Consider the following 18,179-nt stretch of genomic DNA (forward strand, 5'->3'; position numbering starts at 1 on the left):
GAAATTTCCCAAAATAACTAAAGCAAGTGTAAGGGGAACACGGGCAGCTTCATTTTTTAAAACTGTTCGTACATCATAGGCCATACGGAAAAGGTTTTAGATTTAAATAAAAATTACTAACAGATAAATCTTTTTAAACATGTAAAGTTTAATTTCATATTTCGGAAATTCTTCAAATTTGTATATGCTTAAATGTCGTGCTTTCGTTTCTAATTGAATACTATTTTGTTCCTCATACTTATTGCTATTTTAGTTTAATGAGTAAGGAAGAAGCTCGAATTTTAATCGCGTCAAAAAGGTTTGTTTTAAATTCTTTCGCTTAAAACAGAAAACAAGGGCAAGTAACGATTGTTTCTCATAATTATTACTGACCCAGGCAACGCCGGGTATTTTTGGTAGTATTATGTAATTAAACATTACATCTTAGGACGAAACCATACTGTCTATTAAACGTAAGAACAATGCTTAATAATTTGTATCAAAAAAAAGTATTTTTTTGGTTTTATTATGCAAAAATTAATTACATATGCTTCATCAAGCACAACTGATAAATATATTTATCAGTTAAAACATAAAAAAATGAAAGTAGCGATTATTACTCATAATTATTACTAACCCAGGCAACGCCGGATATTTTTGTTAGTTGATAAATATATTTATGGAAACATTCAAAGAACTTTTAGTATTTTTTTTTCCTTATACTTGAAAGTTTAATTCAACATTAGTTATTTTTTAAAAACATATTCTGAAAATGGTGAATAGCTCAATTTGATATCTTTAGTTTTTTTACAATAAGAACTATTAAAATGCACAAAAAATGCATAGAGATACAATTTTTCTGAAGAAAAGTTAGCAGAAAACATATCAAATAAAAATTTTGCCATAAAACTGATCGTTAGTATCGATCATTATAAATTACAATTTATATCATAAAGGAGTACGTTGTATGTTAAAAAACAAGAAATTTAATTCATTTAAAATTACATTGAAACAAAATAATGAATTCACCCGGAAAAACATGCCAATAAAAATTTCAAAAAAGGAAAACATGGCAGCTTTTCATTCAAAGATTTTTATAAACCTATACATTCCAGCCTTTAAAAAAATAATAATAAAAGTTCCTTCTTTTTTTTTTCTTGAACAAAACTTTTGGTTGTTGAAAAAATAAATAAATAAAAATAATAATAACAGTTAAAAAAATAAAAACAAGCCTGTTAAAAAGGTAAACGGTATTCCAATGTTTACGCATTGTGAGGAAATTTAAAGGGGAGAAACTTCGCCACATAAATACATTATTGCACAAAAAAACATGAAAAGTTCCACAAATTTTTAAATTATTTGTTAAAGATCAAATTTAAAAAAAAGCCATTAAGTAGCATAAAAAGTTACATTAAAATGAAAAAAAAATTAAAAAATGGAAAATTAAATTAAGCTATTTCGTAATCTGCCAAATCAAAACTAAACAGTATTAGGAAGCAACCATGTTACTGTATTCAGCCAAGGATCCATTAAAGTGTAAAATAATTCGCCAGATAAATGTATTAATTAATTAAAAAACAATAAAAGTTCCATCAAAGTATCAAAAGAACAAACATTGGCGACAGCAATTTTAGCAATAGAAAAAGTTCTCTCCAATTTCTCATGTTCCGAGACTTGATAATTCCACCATGATTTTAATGTGAATTTTAAATGGCAAGAAATATAATGCTGTCAAATTTTGTGACGCCAAAGAATTACATGTATGTGCGTCACGATGCATTTCAACTCTTGGCGATTATTGAGCAATCACGATTGCTTATTGCTTTCATTTGACAGTCTTTGGCGTTGTGGTTCCTTTTTCAGCTTGGACCAGGGCTGCAGTACCACCGTCCACCGGCGGCAACCGGCGGCGGCGCGACTGGTCCTGAGCACTGTCCACCGGAATCCACTTTTGCTGGGCGGTGGCGTCCATGTCCTACACACGCATGGTCATATACACTCCCCTACATGCGCACGCCTTTACACACATACACGCGCCTACGTGCACACACATAAGCCTACACACTTAACCACCCAGGAGGAAGGACATGTTTGGGGGGGGGGAGCCATTTCTAGAAACAATAACTCTAATCAGTAGGGTCTTGTCGCAACTCGTGATTGCGAAAAACATAATTTGAATTCAAAGTTTCGGAATTCAATTTAGAATTAATTTTTAAAATTTTTTTCATTTTGTTTGTTGTCCCCGTATTCGGTTTTTTGGTTTCAATATAAAAAAATTTTGAAAAAAAAATAGAACCGACTTCAAAATTGCTCTAAAAAGTGAAAAATAATTTTATTCTTTAAACACCATCGATAATACTTTTAAACATAATTTTTGAAGTTGGCGCAAAAACGGCTGATTTTTTGATAAAAATATGAACGAAGCATGGTTACAATGGATTTTACTTTTTGTTTTTGCGCCAACTTCAAAAATTATGTTTAAAAGTATTATCGATGGTGTTTAAAGAATAAAATTATTTTTCACTTTTTAGAGCAATTTTGAAGTCGGTTCTATTTTTTTTTCAAAATTTTTTTATTTCATTTTTTTTAGTGTAAATGTAGATATTTCAGTAAAAGTAAGAAGTTACCTAGTAAGAAGTGCGGCTCTATATCACTGTATTGCTTTAGAAAAGCCTTTATTCAAAATTATCATTACAATTACTATTAATGTTACAGTTATATGGCACCAAACTTTTATAACAATGAGTTTCATATTGTCGCGTAGATGAAGATAGCGAAGACAATGTGAAAGCCAAAGGAAGCGAATACTCGTTAGTCTCAACTCGAGATCTTTATTCAGAACCACGAATGAACGTTACATCTCCTTATATACAACTTGAAAAAGTGCTGGAGCTTTCCAAACTTGAAAAGATACAGAAATTAATAGAACATTCGAGAAAATACGGGAAACAGTAGAAACGAAATTTTAGTAAAATTCACTTTGTCCTAGTCGGGACTTGAACCTGGCTTGCTCGTGTGGGAGACGAGAATTCTACCACTGAGCCACCGTTATCCACGGATGAAAAGAGCGAACTTCGCTACAATATGATTTTAATCATTTAATAGGGAAATTTACTGTTTTTTGCCCATAACTTTTTATCTAAAGAACAAATATGGTCAAACAAAGTAATGGGACCTAAGTTGAGCCATCCTCTATCCATTAAAAAAAGAATCATCGAAATTGGTTCACTAGGTGAGACGCTATGAGTGGACAAACAAAAAAAAAAAACATACATACGGTATGAACTGATAACCGCCTCCTTTTTGAAGTCGGTTAAAAATGAAGCTTTTATTGTTGTCAAATATAGTTTGTTCAGCGGATTTTTTTTATATTTTACTGAAACTTTTAGTGTTGTTTCGTGGGTGGTTTCATTTCCTGAGAGGATTATTGAAACTTTTAATAAATATATAGGTAGTAAAATTATATGTAATAAAACTTTAAATGCTTTCGATTATCGAATTTATTTATTTTTCGAAGTAGTATGTTATTTTGTTTTTTTCGCGGTTTTTTAATCAAAACAAAGTAAAATAATTCGCCAAATAAAAAACGAGATGTTAAAATAATATGAGAAATCTCGTTAAAATATTTCGCTAAATCAATTTCAATTCTCCATTATTATGTGACATAATCAGCAGAATAAATTAACCTTGTCATAAGTAAAAATTAAAAGTGTGTAAAAATTGTAAAATTAGAAAAAGAAGCAAATACGACAATGTAAGCCTTATTTTTAAATTTTCGCCGACGATGATGTAAGTGCAATTTTTCAGTTTTCGCCAAATAAAGGTAAAGAGAAAATTCATCAAGCTGAGCGACGTACCTGTAACTAAATAATATCAAAAGAGCAAATATGTATTACAGTCTTACCGATATTGTGAAAATAAAACAATTATTGTGGAAATCTTGACGATTGCGCCATTAAATACCACCTTTAAATATGCAGTAAAATACTATATAATTTATAAACAACAAGGTTTCCTAATCAGATATTTTTTTTTTTTAAATTTAGAGGAAGGGTAATGTTCGAACCCTTCTCGATATCAACTCACATTAAATGTCTCGCGGAACATGTGAATTGGCGAAAACTTTTTCTATTGCTAAAATAGCTGCGGCCAATGTTCGTTCTTCTGATAGTTTGATGGAACTTTTGTTGTTTTTTAATTAATTGATACATTTATTTGGCGAATCATTTTGCACTTTAATTGATCTTTGTCTGGATTATAGAAACTTTGTTGCTTCTTAATAATGTTTAGTTTTGATTTGGCGGATTACTAAATATCTTAATTTAATTTTCCAATAAATATTTTTTTTCATTTTAATGTCATTTTTTATGCTACTAAATGGCTTTAAAAAAATGATCTTTAACAAATAATTTAAAAGTTTGTAGAACTGTTCATGTTTTTGGGGGGCATAATTAATTTATGTGGCTTCCCTTTAAATTTCCTCACAATGCATAAAAATTTGAATACCGTTTAGCTTTTTAACAGGTTTGTTTTTACTTTTGTAACTGTTATTATTAGTTTTATTTATTTATTTTTTCAACATACAAAAGTTTTATTATTTTTTTTTTAAAGTCTGGATGTAGGTTTACAAAAATCTTAAAATGAAAAGCTGCCATCTTATCATTTTTTGAAATTTTTATTGGAATGTTTTTCCTGGTGAATTAATTCATTATTGTTTCAATGTATCTTTAAATGATTTTAATGTCTTGTTCTTTAACATACAACGTACTCCTTAGTGACATAAATTGTAATGTATAATGATCGATACTAACGATCAGTTTTATGGACAAATTTTTATTTGATATTGTTTTCTACATAATTTTCTTTAAAATAATTGTATCTCTATGCATTTTTTGTGCATTTTATTATTTCTTATAGTGAAAAAAAATAAAGGTATCAAATTGAGCTATTCACCATTTTCAGAATATGTCTAAAAAAATAACCAATTTGGAATTAAACTTTAAAGTAAGAAAAAAAATTACTAAAACCTTTTTGAATGTTTCCATAAATATATTTATCAACTAAATAAAATATCTGGCGTTGCATGGGTCAGTAATAATAATGAAAAGAAATCGCTACTTTCATTTGTTTTCTATTTTAACTGATAAATATATTTATCAGTTGTGCTTGATGGAGCATATATAATTAAATTTTACATAATAAAACTAAAAAAATATTTTTTCTTGATACAAATTATTGAGCACAATTCATATGTTTAATAGACCGTATGGTTTTGTCTATAAGATGCAATGTTTAATTTTATAATACAAGGCATAATTTCATTCGGAACAAAATTTCCATTTTTTTTTTAATTAATAGGAAGAAGAAATTACGCCCCCCCCCCCAAAAAAAAAAGTTTTTCCAAAACATTTTATTCACATACGTTTTCAAACAGAAAACTTCTTTTTAAGCTCGTTTGAAATTGTTATTCAATGTATAAATTGCAATAAATGCCAACTCCTATTTATATTTATTGAAGGTTTGCAGTTAGATTACTCACATAATTTTGAAAATGCTTCATTTCGAAAAGTTGGAATAATTTATCACAAAATTTTTCATACACGGAATTTACATTGATTTAACTAGATGAACGTCCTCCTCAGCTTCTTTTCATGTGATTTTGTTCCAAAAATAAATTTTTCTTGAAAACGAAGCTTCATATTTTTTCACTTTTTACCTAAAATATCTTTTGAAACACTTTTTTTCAGGAAGAAAAAATCCGCTTTTAATTTAACTCAAATCTTTTGAACTCAATTTTGAATACCTATTCTGTCTAAAAAATAAACTTATCTGATGTTTATACGTTAAAAGTTGCCACAAAATCTAACAGATGTCGCTGGAGTCTGACCGGGTTTTTTGTTTGATTGATTGATTATTATACTACAACTTTTATTGAAATGACTGAGCCTAAGACGCGTATCAAGTGAAGCCTTGATAAAAATCAATGTCCTGAGATAACATATATATTCGCAACTCCAACGAACTATAGGGGGCACTGCAGTCACTGTCTAATGGCCGACTTAAAAAACTAAAACAAACGCATGTGGTAACGAAGAAAATGCTAAAAGTGTTGTGATTTTTGTTCGTATGTATGATTTTTTCGCTTTATTCATTTGAAAAGATTTTTCAAAGTCTTTTGGTTATTCTGACCCATATAGAAAGAGATTAGAAACCAAAAAGTATTACGAAAGTAAACAATTAATGCAGAACACACAGTAAGTTGTTCTGAAGCAGCCATTTTCACGATGTTGAATTCGGAATTCATAAATTTTTGGTTCGCTTCGAACGGCATTTTCATTTTGTACCGTTTTTTCTATACATTAGTACATATTAAGTTCAGTTTCGTGACATTTCCGGCATTTGTTGACATTTTTGTCACATAGTGCACATACGTGGCAGACTGTCAAGAGTAACATTTAACACTATAGATAATTTATTTCTATGACCAAATGATTGGATATCCAAAGAAATCATGCATTCAATTCATTCGCCATGGAAATGATTTACCTGATATGCGAAATCTTGTCAAGATACATTATTATTTCACGCAATTTTAAAACCATAACCCTATAAACAGATTTTTGGCGAACTTTTATTTTTATTGTTCAAATTCTTAACGTTCTTTCTGGATTTTTCAATCTGTTCTGCGATAAATATTTTCAAGAAAATTTATTTGCATACTGTCTATTTCAGTAGGATACTGTAGTAACAAAGGTTATTTAAATCATTTATGTGGAATTAGGTTAAGGAAAAGTGTCCAGTCAATGTTGTTAAGTTCGTTTTTTTTTTTCATCGAATTGAAAAACTGATATTTATTCAAATTCACTCAGAACAAAATAAATAAAATGTGTACTCACAGTTTATATATGTTGGTAGTTTTCTTTTCAGTTGATTGACCATTATTTCTTTTTACTTATCGAATTCTGTAATCTTACTATCATTTTATTCCACTCATGATAAAAATTAAAAATGGTTTAACTAAAAACGCGAAATCTCGCCAAGGCTACTCTGCTCGCACAATACTAACACTATAACCCTAAACAAATTTGGCGAAACCTTTCAGCTGAGAATAAAAGGAATAAAGTAAATTCTTTCTCGGTTAAACATTTTTCATTTTGTTCTACGATAATAAATTCAAGAAAATATTTTGCATACTGTCCATGTATGCTTCTGTAAAATATGATTAGTTAAATTAATTTATGATTAAAAAAAACTCATATTCTTACAAATTCATACAAAACAATAAAAAATTTTACCTGGTATAACGTTATCCAATTTTGTTAATCCAGAGTTTTCTTGTTTATGCTTCCACCATTTAATACTTTTTTGAAAGAAATAAGGAAAACTAACATTATTTTGAGAAGCTCGAGAATACTACTAAAGGGACGAATTAATTTCTGTAGCTGAAAGCAAACTAAGACACATCGATTGCGTTAATAAATACTCAGAACAAACTGCCAAACAGACACACGTGGAACGCAACGTGGCAATGTTTTAGTTTCATTTGCAGTTTTGTAAATCACCGCAAGGTAGCGTATTCGAGCGCTGGAGTTCCGAATATCAACGCACAGCCAACCGCTGAAACCTCAGACTTGAAATTTCTCAGGCATGTCCACATGATTACGAAAGTATCCACTAAGAAAGTATTTTTCGAAATATCAATTAGTTCGGGAGAAACTAATTAAAACCCATAAATTTCTGTGAAATTAAAACCTGTAATTGAAATTTAAAAATCCCTTATTTTCTCGAAAGCTTTCTTCCGTTCAAATCATTATTCAGTACTTCATCTCAACTTTTTGTCGATAGCGAATTTCAAATTTGATATTGGTTTAATTTCTCACGTGATTCTTAGAGGCTTTTCTCAATTCAAATAATAATGTTGCTGTCTTTTGCTTTCATTTTTTCAACATTGGAAACGAAGTTTTTAAGAACATCATCACAGACGGACTATCCTTTTGAATTCAGAAGAGTGCAGTTTCCTGTAAACGTTTGCTTTACAATAACCGTTAATAAGTCACCAGAACAGACATTAAAAGTAGCAGGGATCTATTTAAGACAGGACTGTTTTTCACACGAACAATTTAATGTAGCTTGCTCCAGAGTGAGTTCAATAGTTTTCATTATTCTTTTAAAAAGTTATTTCGCAAATTAAATATGATAGAAACAGAAAAATATCTTGTTTTGGAAAGAGGCAGAATAAGATGTTTTTTGTTTCTCTCATATTTAATTTTCTAACCAACTTTTCAAAGAAAAATAAAGAACTATTAATGACTAATAATAGTTGTATAATTACAATAAACCGGTTTCCATGGAAGTCACCCTCCATTATACATTGTAGAACGAGCTTTTCTCGTGAATGACAGGCTGTATTTCATGCTAATGTTTTTCATCATTATTTAAACGAACGCCATCGAAAAAAAAAAAAAAAGAAACTTCTTTGAAAGAAAAAAATTTGTTCTTTCTAGTGGTGCTAACGAAAACAAGATGCAAAAGGTGACAAACTTGAGCTACAGCGCTTTGAAAAAGGCTATTTTTCACTTGAGCGATTCTGATAGTCGCTTTCAAATGACAAAATCTTTTAGAAAATCAATATTTACGCTCTGCATCTTTAAACCGTTAAAAACATGTATTTTGACAATACAATTACAAAGTAAGAGCTTTTGAATTATTTTTGTTTAAAATTAATGACGTTCTAAAAAAAAAAAAAAAAAACTACTTGCTGCGTTTTGTCAGGACTTCGCATGCATGCTACACAAAAGTTAATGAACTCAAACTCACAAATATACTAAATTGTATAAACGAAACGGACAAACAAGAGTACTTTAAGTGCCCCTAAAATTTCAGGCTTCCAGTGTTTTCAGCAACCTTAGCTGAAACATGTCAATTCGTTAAGACAGACAGAGTTTTAAGATCATTTTTTCATCATTATCTGAAAGGACACCATCGAAATAAAAACATATTTTGGTTGGAAAAATATGTTCTTTCTAATGGTATTAATGAAAAGAAGATGCAAGGTGACAAGCTTGAGCTACAGCGCTTTGAAAATAGGCTATTTTTCACTTTAACGATTTTGATAGCCACTTTGAATGACAACATCTGTTTCAAAATAGAAATTTAGGCTCTGCAACTGTAACCCATTAAAAACTAATTTTCTAAAAATAGAACCTTCGAATATTTTTGTTTTGATTTTATGACAATCTAAAATCCATTCTTGTAATTGAGGTAGTGAGAAGCAAAGGGATGCAAGTGGCAAACTTAAAAATTTGGAGATAACCAGTACAAATGATAGATGAATCCCTCCTCTGTCTTGGGGCAAGAGATAGTACTAGTAGCCCTGATAGGTGCTACTGTATAACATGATTTAGAAAAAAAAATCAATAAAAGCCTACCTAGGACGTAATCTTTAAACGCGTTTTACACAAAACTTGAGAATGTCCACCTGCTTCCCTTTGCTTCTCACTGCATCAATTGTACTTTATTTTTATTAGAAACTAGCAAAAATACCCGGCGTTGCCTGGGTTAGCAATAATTATGAGAAACAATCGTTACTTGCATTTGTTTTCTGTTTTAAGTGAAAGAACTTAAAACACACCTTTTTGACGTGATTTAAAATCTAGATTCTTCTTTACTCATAAAACTAAAGTAGCAATAAGTAAAAAGAGCAAAATAGTATTCATTTAGAAACGAAAACACAAAATTTAAGCATATACAAATTTGAAGAATTTCCGAAATATGAAATTAAACTTCACATGTTTAAAAAGATTTATCGGTTAATACTTATTTTTTTACATAGAGTCTTACCTTCTCTGTATGTCTATTGAAGAACGAACTGTTTAAAAAAAATGTAGCCACGCGCTCCTGATCCCCTTAAACTTGCTTTAGTTATTTTGGAAAATTTGAATTATTGTGGATTCTTGGTGAGATTTAAAATGTTGCTGAATTTGCGGGAATCGTTTCGGGATACCTTGGATAATGCTCCCCCTCCTTACTTTGTAAAACGGTATGTTACTAATTTTGGGATATTTCGATAATTGGGAATCTGGCTATCTTTCTTCATTGGCGTTAATTTTTGGCTCCAGCGCCTGCGCGAGAGGTATTTTTCTTTGCAAATCAAAACAAAGAAATCGGAAATATCTATTCACATAGGGTTACTATAAATCAGCAGGGTTACCAAAATAAAATTATTTACGCCAAAAATGAGACGACCGCGCCAGATTCCCAATTATCGAAATATCAGCCTAATTTTTGTTAAAGAGATATTGTCGCCATATGCTAAGATACTTTTGGTCACCATAAAATGGCGCTAAACAATTTCAACCGAAATGTTTCCAAAATAAGTAGTAAAATTTGGCGATGGTTTGAATTTATGCACAAAGTCACATTAATGGAAATTTTTGTGCTGTTTATGGATTTACATAATTTAGTTGCTGGATTATTTTACAGTAAAAAATGTTTTTAAATATTCTTTGATTGACGATATTTTGTTTACATGGTGAAAGCTGACAAACATTATTACGTAGTCTTTGACTTCAAAAACCGCGACAGTTGAAAAAACTGCCAAATGCATTCGCTGCTGAAATCTTTCTGCATAAATTTTGGCGAGGTTTCTGCTGTTAGATTGGATAATGATTAAAAAATCCGATCAGCACAAATAATTAAAAAAAACATTAATTACACTAAAGTTCCGTTTAAATGGAAAATAATCAACCAAATCTAGTTATTTTCAGCCAATCTTGGGGAAAAAAGAAAAAACGTTACTTTAAGATTTGACTTGAGAAAAGTCTCAGTCAGACGAAACACATAAAAATTCAACAATTCTAACTATGAACTGGGAGTTGAAATGATACACTACATAATGAATTGGGTTGAGGAAAGCTTTCGAACATGGAACAAAAAAAGCTAATAACTCGTTTTTCATACAACTTAGAACTTTGTAACAGATGCTATCTTCAGCAGAAAAATAAGCGCTTTCGATGGACACATAATTTTAATATGTGCACGTATTCTTTCACCGTCATATTGGGGCATTTATACGAAAATTTGGACAAATTAGAATAAAAAAGGAACTATCAATCGGATTTTTTTCGAACTGATCTACAAACCTCCTCAGTACCAAACAGAACAAACGGTGAAAGTTTCAGTCAAATCTACCGGGTAGTTTCTGAGATCTTAGGGAACAAATTTACCAACATTCATTTATATATATAATATAGATTATCATTATATTATTATTATATTGTTATCATTCCATTACATTAAAATTAATAGTAAAAATCTTCATTAATACAGCTGAAATCCATGTCTTCGGTCGGCTAACAAAAATTGTAAAACGGTCTGTTACTAATTTTCGTCAAAAAGATATTGTCGCCAAATCCTGAGATACTTCTAGTCACCATAACATGGAGCTAAACATTTTCATCCAAAATGTTTCCAAAATGAGTAGTAAAATTTGGCGATTGTTTGAAAATGTGCAAAAAAGAAAAATTTATGGAAGTTTTTGTGCTCTTTAATGGATTTGCCTAATTTAGTTTATGGTGGATTATTTTACATCTTGAAAAAAGTTTTAAAGATTCTTTTTATGGCGATATTTGTTTACATGGTGAAAGCTGAGAAACATTGGCTTCAAAAACAGCGACAGTTGAAAAAACTGCACAAATGTATTCGCATAAGCTATTGCGAAGAAGCGAGTTAAATAAATTTTGAAAATATCAACAACAGAACGTGTAAGAAAATAATTACATTTTTGGCAAGGTTGATATCAATTTGAGTGTCCCATTCAGCGTTGAATTTATACCAATCCGGGCAGCATTAAAATAATTTTCAATATTGCTGCATATTATGAAAAACAATACGGGTGTCAAGTATTTTTAAATAAGACTAAGCTACTATACTTTTAAACACATAAAACGTTCAAAACCTGAATACTTATGAAGTGGAAAAAACGTTCAGATTTGAGTTAGAATGAGGGTTTCAGTTTTTAAATATCGTCAACAGTCCCTCTAAAAATATGTATCTGAATAAGGAAAGTAGTCATCCCCCTCCCTCCCTTCGGAATAAGAAAAATTTTCAAAATAACATCAACATTCTGTTTTTGGTTTTGGTTTATCCCAAGTTTTGCCGACATTTCAAACTTCCTCCCGCCTTTAATATTTTAATATATCAAAAGGTATGATTAAATAAGAAAACGGGGGGGGGGGGGGGGAGACGAAATGTCGGCTAAACTGGGAAGACACCCTTTTTTAACCCCAACAGAATTAGCATAATAGCTTCAAAAAAATTCCCTTTTCAATGAATTCTCGAAACGTCATCTTCGAATATCGACGTCAGTCCCTCAAAATCAACATCAGCATCAACCATTCTGAAATAACGATAACGGCTCATCTAAAAATCTCCATTACATTAAAATTAATAGTAAAAATCTTCATTAATACAGCTAAAATCCATGTCTTCGGCCGGCTAACAAAAATTGTAAAACGGTCTGTTACTAATTTTCGTCAAAAAGATATTGTCGCCAAATCCTGAGATACTTCTAGTCACCATAACATGGAGCTAAACATTTTCACCCAAAATGTTTCCAAAATGATTAGTAAAATTTGGCGATTGTTTGAAAATGTGCAAAAAGAAAAATTTATGGATGTTTTTGTACTCTTTAATGGATTTGCCTAATTTAGTTTATGGTGGATTATTTTATATCTTGAAAAAAGTTTTAAAGATTCTTTTAATGGCGATATTTTGTTAACAGCGGCAGTTGAAAAAATTGCACAAATGTATTCGCATAAGCTACTGAAATCTTTGCAAAGAGTTTGGCGAGATTTCTACTGGTAGATTGGATCATGAGTCTGATCGCACAAATAATAAAAATATAACAATAATTTCATTAAAGTTCCATTTAAATGGAAAATAATCAGCCAAATCCATTTATTATCAGCCAATCTTGTGAAAAACGTTACTTTAAAATTTGACTTGAGAAAAGCCTCGAACAGTCACACGAAACGCAAAAATATTGAACAGTATTAAAATTCTAGCTATCAACTGAGAGTTGAGATGATACACTAAATAATGAATTAGGTTGAGGAGAGCCTTCGAACATGGAACAAAAAAAGCTCATATCTCGTTTTTCATACAGCTTAGAACTTTCTAACAGATACCATCTTCAGCAGAAAAATAAGCGCTTTCGATGGACACATAATTTTAATATGTGCACGTATTTTTTCACCGTCATATTGGGGCATTTATGCGAAAATTTGGACAATTAGAATAAAAAAGGAACTAACAATCGGATCTTTTTCGAACTGGTCTACAAACCTCCCCAGTACCAAAAAGAACAAACGGTGAAAGTTTCAGCCAAATCTACCCGGTAGTTTCTGAGATCTTAGGGAACAAATTTACCAAACTCCATTTTTATATATTAAGATCTTTTAAAAATGTATTATATCTTAATATATAAAAATCTTTTGTGCGGACGTTTGTCACCATAAGGCTTTTTAACGGCTGGACCGATTTTGATCAAACTTTTTTGTGTGTAATTAAGTTGTGGCAAGCATGGTTTCGAAGCGCGATGAATCGAATCAGAAACGGTTTTGTTAATTAATTAATTAATGTAAACATTGGATGGTTATGTCTCCCAAATGAATAATATTTATTTTAACCTATTGTTGAGCGAGAACTGAAATAAATATTTAACCCGTTGCCAAAGGACAATAAGAAAGCCAGCTCTGCTTTTTGTAATGAAATTTCCTACTGAGATATGTCAATGAAGAATAAATAAAACGTAGAGAAAGAGAGTGAAGCCTTCATTTCCTGAAAGCAACGATTTTAGTTCCCGTGATATACTATTTTAAAGTTAAATACTGGAAGAAATCGGGTTTCTTACAGTAACCAAAAGTAAGGCCCCTATATATACGAGCCAACGCATTAGCTTAAGATTAACCTTTCTGGATCGGAGCGCGTGTTTGAGTGGTTGTCTTTTCTGGCAAGTTATCGCGTTTGGTGATTGTTCACTGTGAGCAATTATTAGCGGCACGTGAATTGTTTATTAAATAAAATTTTATTTTCGGCAAATTTGGCGAAATCCGAAACTTTGCTGTGGTAACCCTAGCAGTGCAACAATGCGAAATCCGATCCAAAATGTCTTACCTTAAGCTGATGCGTCGGCCTGTCTATATAGCGACTCTAACCAACTGTACACAAAAGATCAGTGCAGTGGAAGATTTTTATCTTTGGCGGAAAGAACAAATTTGGCAATATATGAAGATTATTCAAGCACGCAGAGAAAGATAGGGGGATATTTCGATAGTTGGAAATCTGACGCGTTCGTCTCATCTTGGCGTTAATAGTTTTATTTTAGTAACCCTGCTGATTTATAGTAACCCTATGTAAGTAGATGTTTCCTTTCTCTTTGTTTAGCTTTGCAACGAAAAATACCTCTCGCTCAGGCACTGGAGCCAAAAATTGACGCCAATGAAAAAAGATCGCCAGATTTCCAATTATCGGAATATTTCTAAAGATAGCAAGTGAGAATACTCAGCGAGAGAGCGGGATTTAAAAGTTTTCGTTAAAAAGATCGGACCGCTAATCGGTTAGATGTCGCTTCCTCACTGATCGGCTGGAATACAGTGACGTGGTGGCTTGGCGATTTTGGCCATTAACAATCGAGTTGCGGGATTATTTGTTTGCATTTTAAAGCTACTGTTAATGTAATTTTTGTATTTTTTGTTTATTTCGCGAAATATTTTAAAATGCAAAGAATTGTTTTTGGTTAGTCATGTAAGTTGAACAATATTTGTATTATATCAGGGGGGGGGGAGGGTGAGTGATTTTCGCTTATACAGGGAACTGTTTTTACTTTTATCATTCTTTCAAATGATATTCTTTCGATTGTTTTATTCTTTTTCATATGGGGGACGTTGCAGCGCGATTTGCCGTTTGTTTTAGATGGGTAGTTAGTTTTTTACACTTAATATCTGAGAAAATTTTTTATCCTGAGTATGGCTGAAGGAACAAATCATAGATTTTGTAAAGATCTTTCAAGTATACGAGAAAAAATATGTAATAATACAGCTGCTCAGTGGGCATTAGATAAATCAAGTTGTAATAAATATACGCATTCTGACACCAAGCAGCTTAAAACATTTTCTTTTCACTCTTTTTTGTCAACAATGAAGTTCAAACACTTGATAGTTAATTGAAATTTTTCAACTTTTCAATTTACAGAGTTTGAACAGAGCAACGTCTGTCGAGTCCTCTAGTAATATATATATTGCAAAGAAGTTTTAAAAATATAACAAATTTACAATTGCTAAATGCATAAATATTTCATTAATTACATCATTTTTTATGTAAAAACACAGAACCTTAAATTAAATAATAACTAAAACTTCTAGATAACTTTTATGCTTTTTCAAACATAATACCTTTGAACCAGACTCGGATCTATAATTTTTGGGCCCCCTGCAAAAAGGGGGTCTCTATTCACTGGGGTCCCACCATCTGCCGGGTTGCTACCTATCAAGTCACTCGGGGGACCCTACTCGTTGGGTTTCTTGTTTCTACAAATGAAATGGAATGGAAATGGCCAAAAAATTTGCACTGGTCATGTTATGACTGGTGATTTTCTAGAATAGGTAATACAAGGCATATTCATAAGAAAAGAAATGGTGATTAGGATGCGGTAAAAAAAGGTAAGATTTTATGACCGATATCCACCAGTACCCTTATCATTAAGATTATTTGCAGCACACAACGTTATGAATTTTTATCTCTTCCCAATTTTGAATGATGGGAATTACTAATCTGTAAATTTTGTAATTAGATGATATTTTGCTGTTTAAGTTCATCTATGTAGGTGTTTTTTCCTGAAGAAACGTAATCCCCCCCTCCCTCAAAAAAAAAAAACCTTTTTTTTAAAGTCTGCTTTAGTTAAGCCCTGAATAAAATATGAATAAAGTGAAACTGCAGACGATTTGCTACTATGCGACGAAAATTTCGTTCTCTAAACAAATATTAAAAACAACCGTAGTCGTGGCATTCTGAAAAATCAGAGTAACATCAACTTTTGTTAAGTGAAGATAATAAGCAATTGGCAACTCCAGGGCTCGAATACGCTACCTTGAGGTGATTAACAATACTAAAGAAAAAGGTAAAACATTCTATTCCACGTGTTTTCTTTGGGGTAAATTACAGGCTTCAGACAGTTTGTGGTGTGATATAATTTCAGAGGAATCGAAAAGAAAGTTTCCCACAAACACGATGAAAAATTATCGTCATTCACTAAGCGTCAAAGCAAGTTATAAGTTACGACATTTGTTTGTTTTACCTTTTTTATCCGCCATTAGACAGTGGCTGCCGTGTCTCCTATAGTTTATTGGAGTTACGAATTCGTGGTTTCTCAAGGGAAGAAAAAAATGAGAAACTGGTTGCAATTTTTGACTGCGATAACTTTAATTAGTCAAAAAGAAATTCATGTCGTCTTTATTTATTTACTTTTTTTTTCTTCTCCTCAATAGAAGCCGAAGAAACTCTACCAAGGGATTGCTACGATGTCCAGCAACACTTGCGGAACCAGTCAGGCATCTACAGAATCCGGATGCATTACGCTTCGAGGCCAATATTCGTGTTCTGTGATATGGAGACCGACGGAGGAGGATGGACGGTAACTATGACAACAATCCCTACTCATCAATGAAGGCACGGAGAAAGCATGAGGGGCGGTATATGGGAGATGGAGCAGGGAGAGTTAAATCAATTCTGTGGCACAAGTTTCTCAGCCTAGGCCTACAGTCAGGCCCGACGAGAGGCCATGTCAGGCTAGTCGGAAACTAGGGGCCCGGGCCTGGGGGAGGACAACCGAATTTAGCTCTACGCCGCTCCTAGGCAGGGGAGGGTTGCAGATTTAAAACCCGCACCCCCCCCCCCTCCTCCTCAGAAAAAAAAAGATGCAAAATTTTCGTGATTAAAAACAACATAAAAAATAGTTTCTTCGAAATTTTAACTGTCCAGCTTATTAAGGAACTAGTGGTACCCGCACGGCTTTGCCCGTAGTTGAAGATTAAAAGTTCATTCGCTTCGCTGTATATTTACAAATAATGGATGACGAATTTCTCGCCAATTGGCTATGTTCATTCGCTCTCCCATTCCACGTCATGATAATTTCGCAATTTACTCGTCAATCTTATGATAATTTTGTTCCGGAAAATGTTCTTGAAACTGAAAGAGAAAAAGAATAAAATCGAATTTTCGAAAAATCACTTCGAGGTGCACACCCCACCCTACAAACTAACTTTTTGCCAAATTTCATGAAAATCGGCCGAAAGGTCTAGGTGCTATGCGCGTCACAGACATCCTACAGACATCCAGACAGAGAGACTTTCCGCTTTATTATTAACTAGCAAAAATATCCGGCGTTGCCTAAGTCAGTAATAATGGGGTCGTTTCCAAAATTTTAAAAGTATTTTTTTCTGAAAGAGCATGCTTAAAAACATAAGATCTGACCATTTTTTAAATAATTTGTTTAAGTTTAATGCTTTAAAAAAATTACTTAAATCGGTGCGCTTTCATTGTTTATACTTCTGCCGGATGACATCACAAATGATGAAATGTCATTTAGTGTTGCCATTCACAGAGCTAAATATTTAATTCGCATCTTTACTCACGTGTATTGGCAACGATATGGTTGATCGCAAGCGTAGGGCGCAATTATCATTTGCTTCTGGATTATCATAACGTGGAAACGTGGTGAAAGATGCGGCAAAGTGCATTATTTGTGACGTTATTAAGACCATGCCTTGTTTGAAAAATCTGACATTTTAAAAAATTAATTAAAAAATAACCGTTGGGAAAATGAAATTATTTCTGAGTCCAAGTTATTTATTTATTTTTTTGCTTATTCTATCAATTTCAGTGACTAAAAGTACTATTTTAGACTGAAGGAAACCACTCCATTGTAAAAAACAATCGCTACTTTCTTTCGTTTTCTGTTTTAACTGAAAGAATTCAAAACACACCGCTTTGACGTGATTAAAAATCGAGCTTCTTCCTTACCTACAAAAGTGAAATAGCAATAAGTATAAAGAACGAACGAATATTCATTTAGAAACGAAAGCACGAATTTAAGCACAAAAAAAATTGAAGAATTTTCAAAATATGAACTAACAAAAACAGCG

At 31.9% G+C, this 18,179-nt stretch overlaps 1 protein-coding gene across 1 annotated transcript in view; it reads left to right on the forward strand.

Moving 5' to 3' along the window:
* LOC129224098 (techylectin-5B-like) overlaps positions 1-18,179 on the forward strand; it is a 143,704-nt gene that overhangs the window by 91,652 nt on the left and 33,873 nt on the right. The window contains exon 5 of the mRNA XM_054858505.1: positions 16,524-16,669. Coding sequence (XP_054714480.1) covers positions 16,524-16,669 — 146 coding nt within the window. The remainder of the gene's footprint in view (positions 1-16,523; positions 16,670-18,179) is intronic.

This window comes from Uloborus diversus, chromosome 6 (genome assembly GCF_026930045.1).
Source record: "Uloborus diversus isolate 005 chromosome 6, Udiv.v.3.1, whole genome shotgun sequence".
Classification (NCBI taxonomy): domain Eukaryota; kingdom Metazoa; phylum Arthropoda; class Arachnida; order Araneae; family Uloboridae; genus Uloborus; species Uloborus diversus.